This window comes from Cibotium barometz, chromosome 47, assembly GCF_041138505.1.
Source record: "Cibotium barometz isolate CiBa-2024 chromosome 47, ASM4113850v1, whole genome shotgun sequence".
Classification (NCBI taxonomy): domain Eukaryota; kingdom Viridiplantae; phylum Streptophyta; class Polypodiopsida; order Cyatheales; family Cibotiaceae; genus Cibotium; species Cibotium barometz.
The window spans coordinates 132,035-149,136 of record NC_141092.1 but is presented as its reverse complement, the minus strand read 5'-3'; the positions used below and the strand labels follow the sequence as shown (position 1 = coordinate 149,136).

The window sequence follows — 17,102 nt, the reverse complement described above, 5'->3', positions numbered from 1 at the left end:
AGATTGTTAACTGGGAAGTACCTCAGACCGCTTATGACATTAGATCATTTGTGGGTATATGCCAGGCATATTCCACCCACATTGACAAGTTTTCTGATCTCTCGGCAGACCTCACTGATCTGCTAAAGGGAGTGAAAACAAGGAGGCAAAAGATTCGAATGACTCCACGAGCATTGGAGGCATTCCAGAACCTCAAGGTGGCTTTGTCAGAAGCGCCTTGTTTAGCCCTTGCCTTGTGGGACGAACCATTTCAAGTGATCACCGATGCGAGTAACATCGCAATTGGAGGTGTATTGCAACAGAATGGTCATCCAGTAGCTTACATGTCTCGTAAGTTACTGCCCGCCGAAAAGAACTACTCAGTCTATGATCGTGAACTGCTAGCAGTTATACAGGCCTTGAAACATTGGAAACATTTCCTGTATGGCCATGACTTCGAGGTTCGCACTGACCATCAGGCATTGCGCTGGATTCAGACGATGCCAAGTGCACAGTGGAGTGATCGACAACACCGCTGGAGTCAGATATTCCAGCAGTTTGGTGGCATGATTGAGTACCTTCGAGGAAAGGCCAATCCAGTGGCCGATGCTTTGAGCAGGAAGGGACAAGTATCTGCGATTCAGACCACTAGACTTGACCTTGTTGGTACAGGACTAGAAGACATGAAGCACACATACGCGGATTCCGAGGAATTTGGTACACAGTGGGAACAGGCAGTGGACGCCACAGGACCATGCCATTTTCTGATACGCGATGGTTGGCTTTTCTACAAAGGCCGGCTGTGTGTCATGAAATCATTTCGGGCAGCTCTTCTCCATGATGCCCATGACGCCATTACAGGTGGTCATAGGGGCATGAATTCGACTCTGGAGAAATTAGAACGGCAATACTATTGGCCAAAGATGAGGCGTGATGTGTTTACATATGTACAACGCTGTGACATTTGTCAAAAGGTGAAAGCTCCTCGTGGAAAGAAGATAGGGTTGTTACAGCCTTTGCCAATTCCTGAGGGTCCTTTCCAAGACATTTCAATGGACTTTGTCACAAATCTGCCTCCCAGTCCGAGTAAGCGTAATACACAGTGTTTAACGATTGTTGATAAGTTACTCTTTTTCTTCAGCTATTGGCAGGACTCCATATGAGGCAGCGTTTGGAAGGCCTTTCCAGTCGTTGTTAACCAGGACTTCGTCTTCAGTACCGGAGGCGAACAGAGTAACGGAGTCTTACCAGAGCCTAGAGTCCCTTAAAGACAGATTGGCTAAAGCGCAAGAGGCCTACACTCGACAGGACAATAAAGACCGAAGGGACATGAAGTTTTCGGAAGGAGATTGGGTGTATCTTCGGATTATGAAGCAAAGATTGAAGCAAGTGGACAAGCGATGCCCAAAGTTGTCTTTCAGGAGCTTCGGACCATTCCCCATCCGGAAAAAGATTAATGAGGTGTCTATGCAGTTAAAGCTACCTCCGAGTTGGACTATGCACGATGTATTTCATGTCAGTTGGTTAAAGCCATATGCAAGTCCAGCCCCTTCAGAGGTCAAAGACGAAGCGGAACCAGACATTATTGATGAAGCAGAAGTAATGGTTCCAGAACAGATCCTTCTACACCGTTTCAAGCATGGCTCAGGCCGAAGACTAAGACAGTTTCTCACCGAGGAACTCATGAAGCGGTATGGCTCGACAAAGACTTTTTTGAAGACTATCCGGCATTATTGACGGATTATTTGGAGGCTATGCAGCTTCCGTCAAGTTAAGCAGAAGGGGATGTCACGTGCATCCCGCACTTGGATGCCACGTAGACATTTCTGTACAGAAGGTGCAGGACCTGGGATGGTGAACTGGTCCCATGTGAGCCCAGTCCGGGACGAGTCAGCTAGGGATCCATCTCAGTCGTCCGAGGTCAGGTGTGCATTGTCCTGCACATGAGTCCAAGGTCAGGTGTGCACTGTCCTGCACATGAAGCAGTGCCAGTCCGCGCTGTGAGTCTCCCTCTGGAATGATGTCAGATGTTCTGTGTATCTGGTTTGCAACTGGATGCCAGGCCTCTGTAGGCATGTAGTTTGGCATGTAGAGATGGGGCCAGCCCAAAGGGCTACCCCCAAGACCATTGATGTGGGCATGGGGGAGGTGTAGACCCGCTCCCAAGGGGCCAGGAGGGCCCCGGCTGTGCCCACCAGCCATGTGACAGGCTGGAAGGGGCTGTCGGCCAGCCTTAGGGCCTTGGGACAGCCAGCGGACTGGGCAACAAGGTCTAGAATGGCTGTCAGCCAAGTGTGGGACAGCCCACACAGGCTGCCCAGCAGTACAGTGCCCTTGCGCAGGGCTGTCCAGCAGTCAGGGGTACTCTTCTTGGTTCATGCGCAAGATGCCCAGCCCATTGAATGGTGTGAAACCATTTATTCCAAAGACCTAGTCGTGAGGCTCTTTAGTAGCTGGCCGACTGCATATAGTAGAGGGTATAAATACCCAAGACATAGATCATTTCATTTATCTCATAATTCACCAAGAGCTCCAAGCAAACAAGGGCCAGGTCAGCCAAGAACATTGCTAAAGCAAAGGGGTGAAGGACTGAAGGTCAAGGGCAGGTTTTCTAGCCAAGAAAAGGTCAAGTACTTTGTATTTGTTTTCAGATTTACATCATTCTAATAAAGCAAATACACCATCCGTGGTGGGGGCCCTACAGAGGGTAATTGGGACCCAATACTGTGTCCTCTCCATCTCCCCCTTCTCTCTCTATTTTTTTGCACATCGTCTTTCAATTTTGTGCGTTAATTCCGTCGTGAAAAGAGTGCTGATTTCTGAGTTTTGAAGTACCGATCCTTCTCCGAAGCTTCCGCATATTACACTAGATGTGTCATGTGCATCAGCAATGCCATGGACATTTCTAGGGCTAAATTCAGAAGGGGCAAGCAGATAAAGATTATGAACCAGTAGAACCAGAAGGTAGGAGCTTCAGGTGACTCATCTGAGGTGGACATGGAGCAGAGCATGGATCAGATGGCTGTCGGCTGCAGAGGACAGTGGTGCTGGCTGCCAGAGGAGATGTCGGCTTATGTCAGCAGAGGGTGGACAGCATGCGCATCAAAGACAAAGGACTAGCAGCAGTCGGGCAAGGGAAAAAGTGAAGGTTTGGACATGGAACTGGCCGACCAGCAGTCGGCCAGCATAAAGTGTCCAGAGACTCATATAAAAAGGTCCACAGGCTCAAGGCTTTATTCATTCACTCCCACTAGGGGTGTGAGTCACTAGGGGTCCCATAGGGGACAGAATTTAGGGTTAGCAACCTTTTTATGAAGGCAGCCCATGGCTGCAAAGATATGTACCTTTTTGTACCATAGTATATACTGAAATTCCAGCACTTCTCACTCTCTCTCTCTACTCTCTCTCTACCTGCGTTTTTGCATCAGATGGTGCGTTTTGCATCAGAAGGTTTCCAAGAGTGTTTAGGGCTGAAAGAAGACTACCCAGAGCTTCCGCGCGTTACAAGATGCACCGGATTATCTATGATGGATACTTTGATGTATCGGTTTCTCTATGATGGATACCTTGATGTACACTGCTATTATTAACTAGTACTTTAGTTTATTGTTTTTATAGTACTCGGCTTGGGCCTAGCATGCCCTTGCCTCTTTCTTTTTCTGTTTAAGCCGAATGTGGCTTGTATGAGACATTCCCTATTGGATGTGTACTTTATTGCATAGCCCCATGAGGGCTTTTGTCGACGTTAAAATTTCTTTCTCTAGTCCCGTGCTTGATGCCGTCTCTAGGGCAGCTCCCTCTGCAATCCTTGTGCAAGCTTGCACCCTTGACTGCTATGGCTGTGAGGGCAGCTCCCTCTGTTGCAAAACAGGGTGCCCACACTCCTCTTAGGCAGACCAAAAATTGTTGCCAAAAAACTGTCCCAAAAATGTCTTTAGAAGTGTGTCTAAGAATGGCCCCCAAGGCCCCTTCTTATAGGGGCTAGTCAGCCCCTACTAGACCTGGCCGGCTAGGCCTAGTCAGTCGACCAGGTTTGCTTGATTTGGGTTGGCGTGATGTTGGTCTAAAGGCCGACCAGTTTTAATGAAACAGATGGCCGACCCTATGGCCACTACAAGTGACTATTCCAGTTGGCTCCTGGTCCCTGGCCATTGCCCTTTGGCTCTCAATTTTGCCCTCCCTCACCTTGTTAGGTTGCCCTTGAGCACTCCTCTTATGGGGACTTACAGGTGGGGCAGTGACCCCTAAAATCCAACATGATGCTCTACTTGGCTCGCTTACTTGCTTGACTTTGTTTGCTACTATGCCCCCGATACTAGAAAGCTCCCCACGGAGCATTTTGTCAAAGTCGGTAGTGGAAACAAGAGGAAAGAGAGAAGGAGAAGGAGAGGAAGCGACGTAGGGGCAAACTGTCACAATTCATTCCCCCAGTGTTGCCCCCCCAATCATGACGAGCAAGATAGGGGAGATAGGGGGCAGGAGAGCGATAGGAGCATAGGTCGACAAGGCCTTGTGGGTCGGCCTGTTTAGGGTTGGCGCAATCTATTGTAGGTCTGCCAGGAGTGGCCGACCAAGCCCTTACGGTCGGCCCAATCTACTGTAGGTCGGCTAGTCTACTGGTTGGCCTAAGAAGAGGGGGGTAGACTATAGCCTATATAAGGCTGCCCCCCCTCCTTGTTTATTCATCCTTTTTGTGATCAGCTTTGAGCCTGCTTGGTGCCCTCTACTGAAGCAGCCCAACAGCGTGACCCTTAGATCCAGCAGCACCCGACTACATCTCCCTCTTCTTTCAGATGGAACAACAAAGGAGAGAGGACGAGGCCCGAAGGAAAAGAGAAAAAGAAGAAAGACGGGACTATGAGGAAGCCCAATGCAGGATCGACGAAGACCGGCGTCAGGTTGAACTCGCCGCTCGGGAACACCAACGTGAGCTTGATCGAGAACGTATGTTACTCGAACACCAACGGGAAAAGGAGGCCATACACTTGAGGTATCAGCAGCTCTCCTCAGTCTCCGTAGTCATAGGTGTCACCAGCCAGCAGCATCAACCACCATCATTCGCAGTCAACCAAATTTCAGTAAGTATGATGGTAAGTGTGATCATTCTTCAGTTAATCAATTTGTTCATCAGTTTAATGCTCATTTTCCATTAGCTAGGATCACAGACCCACAAGACAAAGTCCACTTAGCGGCTCCCCATCTCACTGGTGAGGCAGTCACTTGGTGGCAGCATTGGTCTAGTATTCATACAGACCAGGCCACAGATGTCACAGCCTTTGACTGGGACATCTTTGTCCATGACCTGAAGACCAGATTTCTCCCGTCCCAGTACATGACCGGTCTGAAAGACGAGTTCTATGGACTCAGACAGAACGGATCCCCAGTGCTTCAGTTTTCCGGTAGGGTTATTACTTTAGCACAGCAGTTAGGGTTATCTGAGCAGGCTAAGATGGAGCAATTCACAGTTCGTAACTTTGAACCAAGTACATATGACCGGGCTCTACTCTCACTCAGAATGAAGAAATGAAGCTTAACGGGGGCAAGCCCGAGCAAGCATCTCAGTCGAGTACCAAACCCCAGCAGCAGCAATTAGCTGCACAGACAGGGAAAGGTAACGCATCTTCTAAAGATGCTAAGAAGGACAGCAGTAATAGCTCTAGTTCAGGGGGTAAGAAGGATAAAGAACCTAAGAAAACCCCTGATGAAAAGGCTAAAGCAGGCATTACTGGAGATTATCTTCCTCCAGAGGAGCAAAGGAAGTACCAGTCAGAAAATAGATGTTTTTTCTGTCATATTATAGGGCATGGTAAGAAGGATTGCCACAAATGGCAAGCGGCACAAGCTGCCAAAGCTCCTTCTGCCACAGTTGCCACAGCCTCCCCAGCTCCTCCAGCCCCGCCTACTACCTCAAATGCAGTTCAACTTTTACCTTCCATGCATCCTATGCCATTCGTGGTATTTGATGCTAAGCAGGAGGGTGAGAGCGATGCTGCTCAGAAGAGCCTCATCCGAGCTTATGGCTCTGCCCAGGGCCGACAGTTTGTAGTCCTTTTTGATATGGGTAGTTCTGAAGACGCCATCTCTCCCCAGTTGGCTAATAAATTGAACTGCACATTAGTCCCATATCATCTGGATGTGGACGGGTTTACACCTGGTCTTCGCACCCACATTTCCCAGAAGGCACAGCAATTTGTCTTTGAAGTTCAGAAGGCCTCATTTCAACGAGATTTCATCGTCTCACCTTTGTTAGGGTGTGACATGATCTTAGGAATTCAGTGGTTCCGTCAGTATGAGCCTATTCCCAATTGGGGGCAGGACACTTTTACTATTTGTAAAGGTTTTCCTGAGCCTGTCATGATTCGGGGGGATAGAAGCATTCCATTGATTTCACATCTCCAGGCCAGACGAGCTATCCGCAAGGGAGAAGAAGGAGCACTCCTTTATGTTCATGCTCAAACAGTCCCTCCTTCATTAGTAGCATCCCTTACATCTTCAGTCCCTCAGTTAGCAGACCTCCTATCCAGACACCAGGACATTATGCTTAGGGACGATCTCCCGCCCAGTCTCCCACCCTCTCGCCTTAAGGACCATCACATTGATTTGGTCCCTGGTTCAGATCCTCCTAGCAGGTTTCCCTATCGTCTTTCCAAGACGTTAGAGGGCGAGTTGGAAAAGCAGTTATCTGAGCTTCTCCGAGCCGGATTCATTCGGCCTTCTTCCTCCCCATTTGCTGCACCTATCTTATTTGTCCAAAAGAAGGACAAGTCTGCACGCCTTTGTGTAGACTACAGGGCATTAAACAAACTCACTATCAAGAATAAGTTTCCTATGCCCAGGATAGAGTACATTTTGGAGCGTTTAGACGGTGCTAAGTTTTTCACTAAGATCGACCTCAAGAGTGGTTACCATCAGGTCCGCATTTTCGAAGCTGACATTCTAAAAATAGCTTTTCGGACAGAGCGTGGTCACTACGAGTTCGTAGTCATGCCTTTTGGGCTTACAAATGCACCCGCAACGTTCAATAAGATGATGTCTAGGATTTTCGCAGTCCACATTGGGAAGTGTGTTTTCATATTCCTTGATGACATACTAGTCTTCTCAGCCACTGCGGAGCAGCATGAGAAAGATGTGGAGAAAGTGTCACCAGCCTGGACATTTCCCAGTCTGAAAGGGGTCTGGTGGACTCCAGGATGTTTAAATGTTTTAATATGCATTGACGGTATCATCAAGTGTGTCAAAGGCCCTAGTCCCCCGGGCACCTGCCGCGAGTTTCAGAAAGTCTTGCAACTTTTGCGAGATAATCAGCTCTACATAAACGCCAAAAAGTCTATCTTTGGTGTTAAGAAAGTTCAGTATTTGGGCTACATCATCGGTTCCGATGGGATTAGACTGGACCCATCAAAGGTTCAGGAGATCTTAGATTGAGACATTCCTAAGACTGCCCAAGAAATCCGTTCATTCGTAGGTCTTTGTCAGGCCTATAGCACACATGTCCATCAGTTTTCCAACCTTGCAGCACCTCTTACCGACTTGCTCAAGGGGGTGAAGACTCGCAAGCAGAAAGTCTCAGTTACAGGTAAGGCACTTGATGCATTCCGTGCACTCCAGAAAGCTGCCTCAGAAGCACCTGTATTAAAGTTAGCATCATGGGACGAACCTTTCGAGGTCATCACCAATGCCAGCAATGTAGCCATAGGAGCAGTCCTCCAGCAGGACAATAGACCCGTGGCATATTACAGCAGAAAGTTGGATGTCGCCGAAAAGAATTATTCGGTATATGACAAAGAGCTTTTAGGTGTGATCACAGCGCTCAAACATTGGAACCCTTTTCTTTATGGACAGGCTTTCACAGTGAAAACAGACCACCAAGCACTTAAGTGGCTTCAGACTATGCCAAGTGCCCAGTGGAGTGATCGACAGGCCAGGTGGAGTCAAATCTTCCAACAGTTTGGAGGTATGATTGAATACATCCTTGGTAAGCATAACCCAGTAGCAGATGCTCTCAGTCGAAAGTCCAGCATCCAGGCAGTCCAAGAAGCTACCATTCTGGAAATCACGGGGAAAGACTTGGATAGTATGAAAGACCAATATGTCGACTCCCTTGAGTTTGGTACTCAGTATAGTTTGGCCCTCACTTCTGAGCCTGGCCACTATTCAGTACAGAACGGTTGGTTGTTCTACAAAAACCGTCTCTGTGTTACTCGGGAAAAGCGTTCCGCTCTTCTCCACGATGCCCATGACTCCTTAGTTGGAGGACATAGGGGTATCAATAGTACCCTCGAGAAATTAGAACGGTCCTTTTATTGGCCAAAGATGAGGCGTGATGTCTATGCACATGTACAAGCCTGTAAGATTTGTCAAAAAGTCAAGGTTTCCCATACAAAGAAGGCAGGTTTACTTGAACCTTTGCCTATCTCCGACGGACCTTTCATCGACATATCTATGGACTTTGTAGGGCCTCTACCAGCATCCAGTACTGGATCCCGTAACACTCGGTGTTTTACCATTGTGGATCGCTTTAGTAAATTCTGCATGCTCATCCCATGCAAGCATACGGCCACAGCCGAGGACGTAGCCCGTCTGTTTCTCAAGCATTGGTATCCAATTTGTGGTTTGCCTAGCACCATAACATCAGACAGAGATTCCAAGTTTACCTCGCATTTCTGGAGGGCATTATTTGAAAACTTCGGAACTAAGTTGCAGTTGTCTAGTGCATTCCATCCCCAGACAGATGGCCAGACAGAAATTTATAACCAGTTGGCCTTTGATGTCCTCAAGTCATACTATCATGACCAACAGTCCAAATGGGAGCACTATCTTCCATTGGTCCAAGCTATCTTAAACGACACTCATTCATCCAGTGTCGGACGGACTCCATATGAAGCAGCCTTTGGTCGCCGTTTTTCTTCTCTTTTGACGAGAATGGTGTCTCCATCTTTAGAGGCTAATAAAACCACGGAAGCATTTTCCGAGATCATTGAGTCAGTCAAGGACCGCTTGACCAAAGGTCAGGAAGCATATAGCAGACAGGCAAATAAGTCTAGACGAGATGTCCACTTCAAGGAAGGGGATTGGGTCTATTTGCGTATCATGAAGCAGAGATTGAAACAAGTGGGCAAACGTTGTCCCAAGCTTTCATTCCGTAGTTTTGGCCCTTTTCCAATAGTTAAGAAGATAAGTGATGTCTCAATGAAGTTAAAGTTGCCTGCCAGTTGGACAATGCATGATGTTTTCCATGTTTCTTGGCTAAAACCATATGTTGGTCTAGAAGTGTTTGATGTTTCAGATGAACAGCAGCCAGACGTGGTAGACGAGGCAGAAGTTATTGAGCCTGAGCAGATGCTTCTTCATCGATGGAAGCATGGTTCCGGTCGACGGATTCGTCAGTTCTATACGAAGTTCCGAGATCGAGGCACCCACGAAGCCGTATGGCTCGACGAGGAGTTCTTCCAGGAGTACCCCCAGTTATTGGCGGACTACTTGGAAGCCATGAACCTGCCGCCAAGCTAATCAGGAGGGAATGCCACATGCACTCTGCACTCAGTGCATGGTGACAAGATGGCTCATCATCAGAAGTGCAGCAGTTGTACAGTTTTAGAACCCAATAGGATGATATTTGTGGTACGCCGTGACCCCATTGTACATCCTCAGTCCAGGATAAGTCAGGCACGAGCTACGTAGGTCATTCCTCAGCCTTAGTGGGTCAGTCAGTCAGTCAAGTCCCTTAACCCACTTGGAGAGAATCATTCATGCATGTAGAGTCAGTAGAAGCCTTAGGGTTTGCATCATAAAGCACTCTGCATCTTGCATAATATGCATTCATATGCTTGTGCATCATTTAGAACATCCCTGAAGCCTTAGGGAATTTATTGGGATTTATCTGGTATTTTTTCCATATTTATTAGTATTTATTTAGCATTATTTGCATTATTGGGCATTTATAAATATAAACTTTATTAAATGACCAACCTCCAGTTAGTATAAATAGGCTTGCATAGGGCCTCTTTTCTCATTCAGTCTTCATTGTGCTAAGAGCTCTCCTCCTCAGCCCTAGGAGCATCCTTGCCTTCAGCCCTAGACTAATCCAGCCCTTGGAGCTCATAAGCTTGCTTCTCCAGCCTTGAGAACCCTTGCTTCATACAACCCTAGGTGCCTGCTATCAGCCTCCAATCAGCCTGTTTTCAGCATCAAAGCAGCCTTGATTCAGTCCACCACAGTCCCTTATTCAGCCTACAGTCCTACCTCAGATCAACGCCAGAAATCAGCAGCAGTCCATCAGCGTTTCTGTCCAGCAGCCTGCGTTTTCCAGCAACATCAGATCCTTGCGTTTTTCTGTCCAGCAGCTCCAGTACTTCATGCGTTCAGTCCATCAGTTCCCTACATGTCTGCGTTTCTGTCCACAGCAGTTTCCAGCCTTGAATCAACAGTCTACAGCAGTTTCCAGCCCTGAATCTGCAGTTTGCATCAGTATCCAGCCTTCTGTGCATCATCCATACATGCAGCAGTCATCTGGTGAAGGTAACACAGCATTCATAAGTGTTTTCAGCATTCTAACATAGTGTAGAACAGTCCACCTTCTTCTTCTCTCAGCCTCGGGTGTGCAGCCCTTCCTCATGTCCTTGGGAAGAGTGCATAGGCTCGAGATCAGGTCATCGAGGTGTCTCTACAGCAGTGTACAGATCAGCCACTCTCCGATCCTCCGAGATCTTGCGTTTGGCTTATCTACAGTCCACAGTCATTCTCTCTAAAGAAATAAAGCAAATACTATCTCGTTATCAGGATAGGGGGCCCTTCAGTGGGTAATTCGGGACCCAATCTGGTGTACAGTTCTCATATCTGTCTCTCTCTCATCTCTTTAAAGTTTGAAGTATTGAAATGGATTGCTAAATTCACGAAACTCAGGATACAGAAGACGGTGTGAGCATTTGTGTGACAGGATCTTCCAATACAAAGACTTCCGCTGCATATCACAGGCAGGGAACACCTTAGACAAGAAATGTCTCTCTGTCCTTCAGTTTTAACAGACCCAACTTGGAAGAGTGATATGAGCTATAAACTGACTAATTTACTTTAGTCAAAACTCAAGATCTTCGTCGCGGTTAGTTTTCTGTTGGAGCCAATTCACATTACTACGCCCATGACAATTAAATGTCTTCTGCACTGAGTGGCCTTGCAGCAGGGGAACACTTATGCCTTTGCCCCAATTTCTTAGTGAATTATCTCTGAATAATCAGAGAATCATTTCTTATTCACGTGCTGCTGCATTCACCCACAGCCAACTAGTAGGCGATTCGCGACGAGTTATTTTTGTCAGGATAGAGAGTGCTGTGGCACATCCAATATTCCTCCCAGCAGCAAATTAATTACTGTTCATTGACGACGTACAGATGGTGTCAACTCGTAGTGTTATTTGAGTCGACTATGAACAGGAAGGGCATAAACTACAGTTCGCGATTTTTTTTTTTGGGTCCCTTTTCTTGGGATGTCTGTCGGGCTTCCTTTAGAACCAATCTATGTCGCACGTCCTTGTTCGTCCACAAACAGATTTTTACGTTTCTTTAGTCGTAGCAATTGTGTGTTGATTCTATTGTGCAGCTCGTATCTCCTCACGACAATTTACACTTGATCGTCCCATGAACTTGGACGTCACAATGTGTTCGTATACCCTGTCAGAAATCATGTTTTCCCCAATTTGTCGTTTTACCAACGCGACTCCTACTTCTTCATCACGTCGTGTTTTTCGTTCCAACAAATTCTGTCAGACTTTAACTTTATCAAATCGCGACTGTTCGCACAATTTTTAATTCATTACGGGGCAGAGGTGATGCGAATTAGATGTCGCGACTGACAGTCGTTTTCTGGCATTTTTTTCCCGAATCTGCGTTTTACCACGGCGAGTCCTTCAACAGACTTGGTATCACAATCAACATTTCTTCACTCAGTTCGTTGATTTCGGTCTGTCAACAGAAATTTAGTGTCGCGACTGCCTTCTGGTTTAATTCGATGAGAATTAGCATCGCGACTATCAATTTTTCCCACGACTGTTACGAATTGATAATTGTACATTCAATTCATATCTCCCTTCACAGTATTCATCAGTGATCGTGTTGTATCAACCCATTATGCACAGGGGAAGGTAAATTTAACGCCACGACGGACGGCCACTACTTGATTCCTATAGGAAATAATTATCGTTTTTCGTGATTTGATATTATCCTTTCAAATACCACGATTTGAAAAAGATTTCAATATTCCTGTTTTGATCAGAATCGCGATGGCATGGCGCAATTATCTATCTCATTAGAAATCAACTTCGTCATATCGCGCAGATTATTATAGCTTCCTGGACCTTAGAAGTAGTAAGCTTTAAACGCATTGATTCATCCCTTCTCCAGAGACAGTCACGATTACTTTGATGCCTCCCTTATAGACCTTGCAGGCATCCCTTATTTCGTTTACAGACTCACAGTTTATTCCTAGTCAGCTTTCAATCAAACGATTTACTGTTTACAGCATCTCTCTGTACACTGCATCGATTCTCAGCATTTGCTACTCCACACAGTCAAGAATTTACTGTTTCCCCCTTGCTCAAACAGGCATGTGCACGCATAGTGCAGGTGTTCCTTGCATTTGACCCCGATTACCTGCTCTAATCTACCCAAAATCATTGACCCAACCTGCACCTGTTAAATCTCTGCATCAAAGCTGTGAGCACATACATCCATGGCAGTAAACTGACTGTGCATTTTGCTGAATATCAAAGTACCATTTTCCAAGGTTGGGTCAGGTACGCGTACACTTGGATGTGAGGCGTTCTAGACGTACGTACGTTTTTGTACGTACGGAACGTTAAGGGCGTGTGCTAATTTTTTTTTCCACGTGTTGCAGGTCGGCGTCGTCTCTTTAATGCTGAGCGTCGGTGGTCATTTTTTTGGGGCGGGGCTGGGCTGGGCTCATTAGCCTTTATTATTTATAAGGCATGGCCCAAATAAAGGGCCAAACTTAAAGTAGAAAAAAACAAAAAAAAAACGGGTTCGGCGGGCTGCAGAAAACGGGCCCAATTAAAAAACGAAAAAATAAACGGGAGAGAGAAAAAAAAACGGGAAGAAAAATGAAAAAAAAAACAACGTGCACATGCAGCCAGCAGCGCGCAGACTATTGAGCGCGCACACACACACTCAGCAAGGCTGCAAGCAATCTCTCTCTCTCTCTCTCTCTCTCTCTCACACACACACACACACACACACACACACAAACATGTCACACACACACACACACGACTGAAGGTTGAATAATCTCTCTCTCTCTCTCTCTCTCTCTCACACACACACACACACACACACACACACACACAAACATGTCACACACACACACACGACTGAAGGTTGAATAATCTCTCTCTCTCTCTCTCTCTCTCTCTCTCTCCATATACCTCTACATTATACACTGTCAACATGAAAATTCAACCTTTTTATTTGACATTCACATGACATTGAAGAGCTCATAGCCTCATTGTAAACCCCCCCCCCCCCCACACACACACACATAGTGACAAGCGTGTACACTGTACACACACACATCCAAATTCCAAAATAACACACACACATCTCTCTCTCTCTCTCTCTCTCTCTCTCTCTGTGTGCCATGGGCAAGAAACGACATGCCTATTGGAAGCTTCACACACTCCAAGATGATGAGAAGAGCAACCAATGGAGATGCCGGTATTGTGGAGGTGACTTCAAAAGTTCAGTTACTCGCCTCATCTCTCATGTATCGGGTCTCGGTGGCAATGGCATTTCAGCTTGCAAATCTGTGCCACGCGACATAGCAAATAAGGTGATAGCCGAGCAAAATTTGAAGGCTTCACAGGGTGCAGCCATGGCAGCTGAAGACGAGGATTTGTTGGATCCTCTTCCTCCTCGAGCTGCATTTGTTAATCCAACGGCTGCTACAGGATCCTCTAGTGCAATGGGGCAGCCTAGTAGAAAGAGGGCAAGAGTAGAGGAGAGCATTATGGAGGAAGGTGCAGGTTCCGACATGCATTGTGATAGTTCTTCTAAACAGCAGACCACTCTCCCATCTCGCATCTTTAGCACCGCATGGGTAAAGGAGCGGCAAAGGGTTGCCGAGATAGAGATTGCACGCACACTTATACAATGCAATATCTCCTTCAATGTGCTTCGCACGGACCAATGGAAGAAGATGGTTCAAGCAATAGCCGCGGTGGGTTCGTGCGAGGATTGGCACGGGGTCGAATACAAACAAATGAGGACACGCATGCTAGATGAGGAGAAAGCCAGGATAGATGTGGCGCTGCAACCAATACGGGACAGCTGGAGAAAGTTTGGATGCACCATCTTGTCTGATGGATGGGCCGACATCCGAAGGCGCCACATGATAAACATTCTTGTATCATCATGTTTTGGCACCTATTTCTTGCGTGCGGTGGATGCTGGTAAGGCAGGTGAGAGTGTTACAGCTGAATTTATATATCAGCACATTAGGCAAGCCATCATAGAGGTGGGTCCAGAAAATGTTGTACAGGTGGTCACTGACAATGCCTCCAACTGTAGGAGGATGGGAGAGTTGGTAGAAGGTGAGTTCCCAAGCATTGTGTGGACTCCATGTGCTGCACATTGCTTGGATTTATTAATGGAGGATGTGGGGAAGCTTACTTGGGTGCAGCCAGTGTTGGCGGATGCCAATCGCATCACCACCTTTTTCAGAAAAAAACACAAAGCATTGGCGCTCTTTCGCAGCAAGAGCCCCGGGCTTGATATGGTACGGCCTTCCAAGACTCGATTCGCTTATGCATACATGGTCTTGGAGCGTTTGCAGAGGCTCCATGATCCTCTACAAGCCACTGTGGTTGATCCAACGTGGAAAGATCCACGACATTGCAATTCAGAGCCTACAAAGTATGTCCAACGTAAGATCTTGGACGAGAATTTTTGGGAGGAGACAGCAAAGATTGCCAAGTTGCTGAAGCCGCTCTTCTTTCTCTTGCGCATGACAGACATGGAGGGATCTACCATGGGTCTCCTCTACCACATGTTTAGGAGGATGCGGCTAGAGATTAGCCGGTCCACAGTGGTGTCTCAAGACAGGTAAGCCATTGTCAAGTGCACGTCACATGTTTATCGCACCAATCATTTTAAATTGCTCTTATTATAACTTTGGTCTTGACTCTTTTTTCCTCTCTAGAATTAGAGAACTGAATCAGATTATAGAGACGCGTTGGGAGTACATGTCTCGCCCAATTCATGGCATGGCTGCACTCCTTCATCCTCTTTATCGAAAGGATGAGACCATAAGCAATCCAGAGCTTCTTACCATGCGCGACATGTACTTGGAGGCAACCTATCCTCAGGAGCAGCAGTCAGAGGTAAACAACTCCATGGTATCCTACATGCATAGCTTGGGTGCCGCTTTTAGCAGAACCTCATGCAACAAGGAAGACGAGGCAAAGGCCCCGATTAACTGGTGGTTGATTTATGGTTGTCAATCATTCCAACTCCAACAAGTGGCATTGCGCGTCCTCTCTCAAGTGAGTGACAATAACTCCCTAAATGGAATTTGGAAAACGATGTGTGATAATAAATAGGTTTTGATTACTTTAAGACTTTTATTACTTGTAGGATTGTTCAACTGGTGCGTGTGAGCGTAATTGGAGTGCCTACTCTCTTATTCATACAAAGATCCGCAATAAACTCAAGACCAGCCAGTTGGAACGCTTGGTTTATTGCCGAGCCAATCTTCGATTGGTTCAAAATCTTAAGAAACTTGAGCATCCTATGCAGGTGACTGATTGTGTCATAGAGTCTAGACATTAGTATATACAAGTAACAATATTATGATGCATGCAGCTGCCAGCATTTTTGGCATGCCATGGTCACAGACAATTCGCATTGAACATGTTTATTGTTGTTGACAGGTTGATCCTCTATCTCTGGAGCACGTTGCTACCGCAGAAGAGGCGCAGACCGCATTGAGAAACGAGCAGGAGGAGATAATTCGCATGTTGCACAGAGAGCTGGAGAGTATAGACCGCAGGGTGACTCGGGCTTCTTCCAGGGCGTATGACATTGAGCCCAGTGGTGATGCGCATGTTGTGCAGTCGAGCGGGCGAGGTAGACGAGGCGCTAGGCGCGGGACTCGTCGAGGACGAGGACGACGCACATCTACCACATCACATGCGGAGACATCGACAGTAGCTACAGAGGAGATGCTAGATGATCATGAGAGAGTACCCTATGTCAAGGTAGGTCCATACGTACGGTACGGTACGAGTACGGTACGCAGTACAGTACAGTCTTCGAGCAAAAGTACGTAAAGTGCGTCAATATAATATATATATAAATTAGATCCACTAGTACATATCATTGAATGTCATTCATGAAACATAAACTTTGAATGGTTTAAACTTTAAACATTGAACATTGAAAGAGTAGAGATTCAAGAAGGATACAAATGAACATAAGGTAAAATCATGATTACAGAAACTCTGAGCATGCGCAAAGCGCTACAAGTAAAGAAACCGATACAAAGGACACGGGGGAAAAAACCTCTCCTAAAGAGAGTAAAAAGTGCCCCGGTCAACCTAGGTCCTGCAAAGGCTACTCATCATCATCAACACCTGATGATGAAGCTGAATCAGATGGGACGTCTCCATCGGTAAGGACATTCCCATCAGAATCATACTCAGGCTCTACATAGGGTACTCTCTCATGATCATCTAGCATCTCCTCTGTAGCTACTGTCGATGTCTCCGCATGTGATGTGGTAGATGTGCGTCGTCCTCGTCCTCGACGAGTCCCGCGCCTAGCGCCTCGTCTACCTCGCCCGCTCGACTGCACAACATGCGCATCACCACTGGGCTCAATGTCATACGCCCTGGAAGAAGCCCGAGTCACCCTGCGGTCTATACTCTCCAGCTCTCTGTGCAACATGCGAATTATCTCCTCTTGCTCGTTTCTCAATGCGGTCTGCGCCTCTTCTGCGGTAGCAACGTGCTCCAGAGATAGAGGATCAACCTGTCAACAACAATAAACATGTTCAATGCGAATTGTCTGTGACCATGGCATGCCAAAAATGCTGGCAGCTGCATGCATCATAATATTGTT

General features: G+C 46.8%; 2 protein-coding genes across 2 annotated transcripts in view; both read left to right on the top strand.

The window, feature by feature from the left end:
• Window positions 1-17,102, top strand: part of LOC147611234 (uncharacterized) — a 74,089-nt gene that overhangs the window by 18,747 nt on the left and 38,240 nt on the right. The window lies entirely within an intron of this gene.
• Window positions 13,624-16,487, top strand: LOC147611237 (uncharacterized). Its single transcript, XM_086784838.1, has 5 exons — window positions 13,624-15,086; window positions 15,184-15,526; window positions 15,618-15,779; window positions 15,914-16,240; window positions 16,479-16,487. The coding sequence occupies exons 1-5, from the start codon at window positions 13,624-13,626 to the stop codon at window positions 16,485-16,487; spliced, it is 2,304 nt and encodes a 767-aa protein (XP_086640964.1).

Coding starts and splice junctions, on each gene's coding strand:
- LOC147611237 (XM_086784838.1), top strand. CDS start 13,624: ATGGGCAAGAAACGACATGCCTATTGGAAGCTTCACACACTCCAAGAT. Junction 15,087..15,183: donor ACAGTGGTGTCTCAAGACAG/GTAAGCCATTGT, acceptor TTTCCTCTCTAG/AATTAGAGAACTGAATCAGA. Junction 15,527..15,617: donor CATTGCGCGTCCTCTCTCAA/GTGAGTGACAAT, acceptor TATTACTTGTAG/GATTGTTCAACTGGTGCGTG.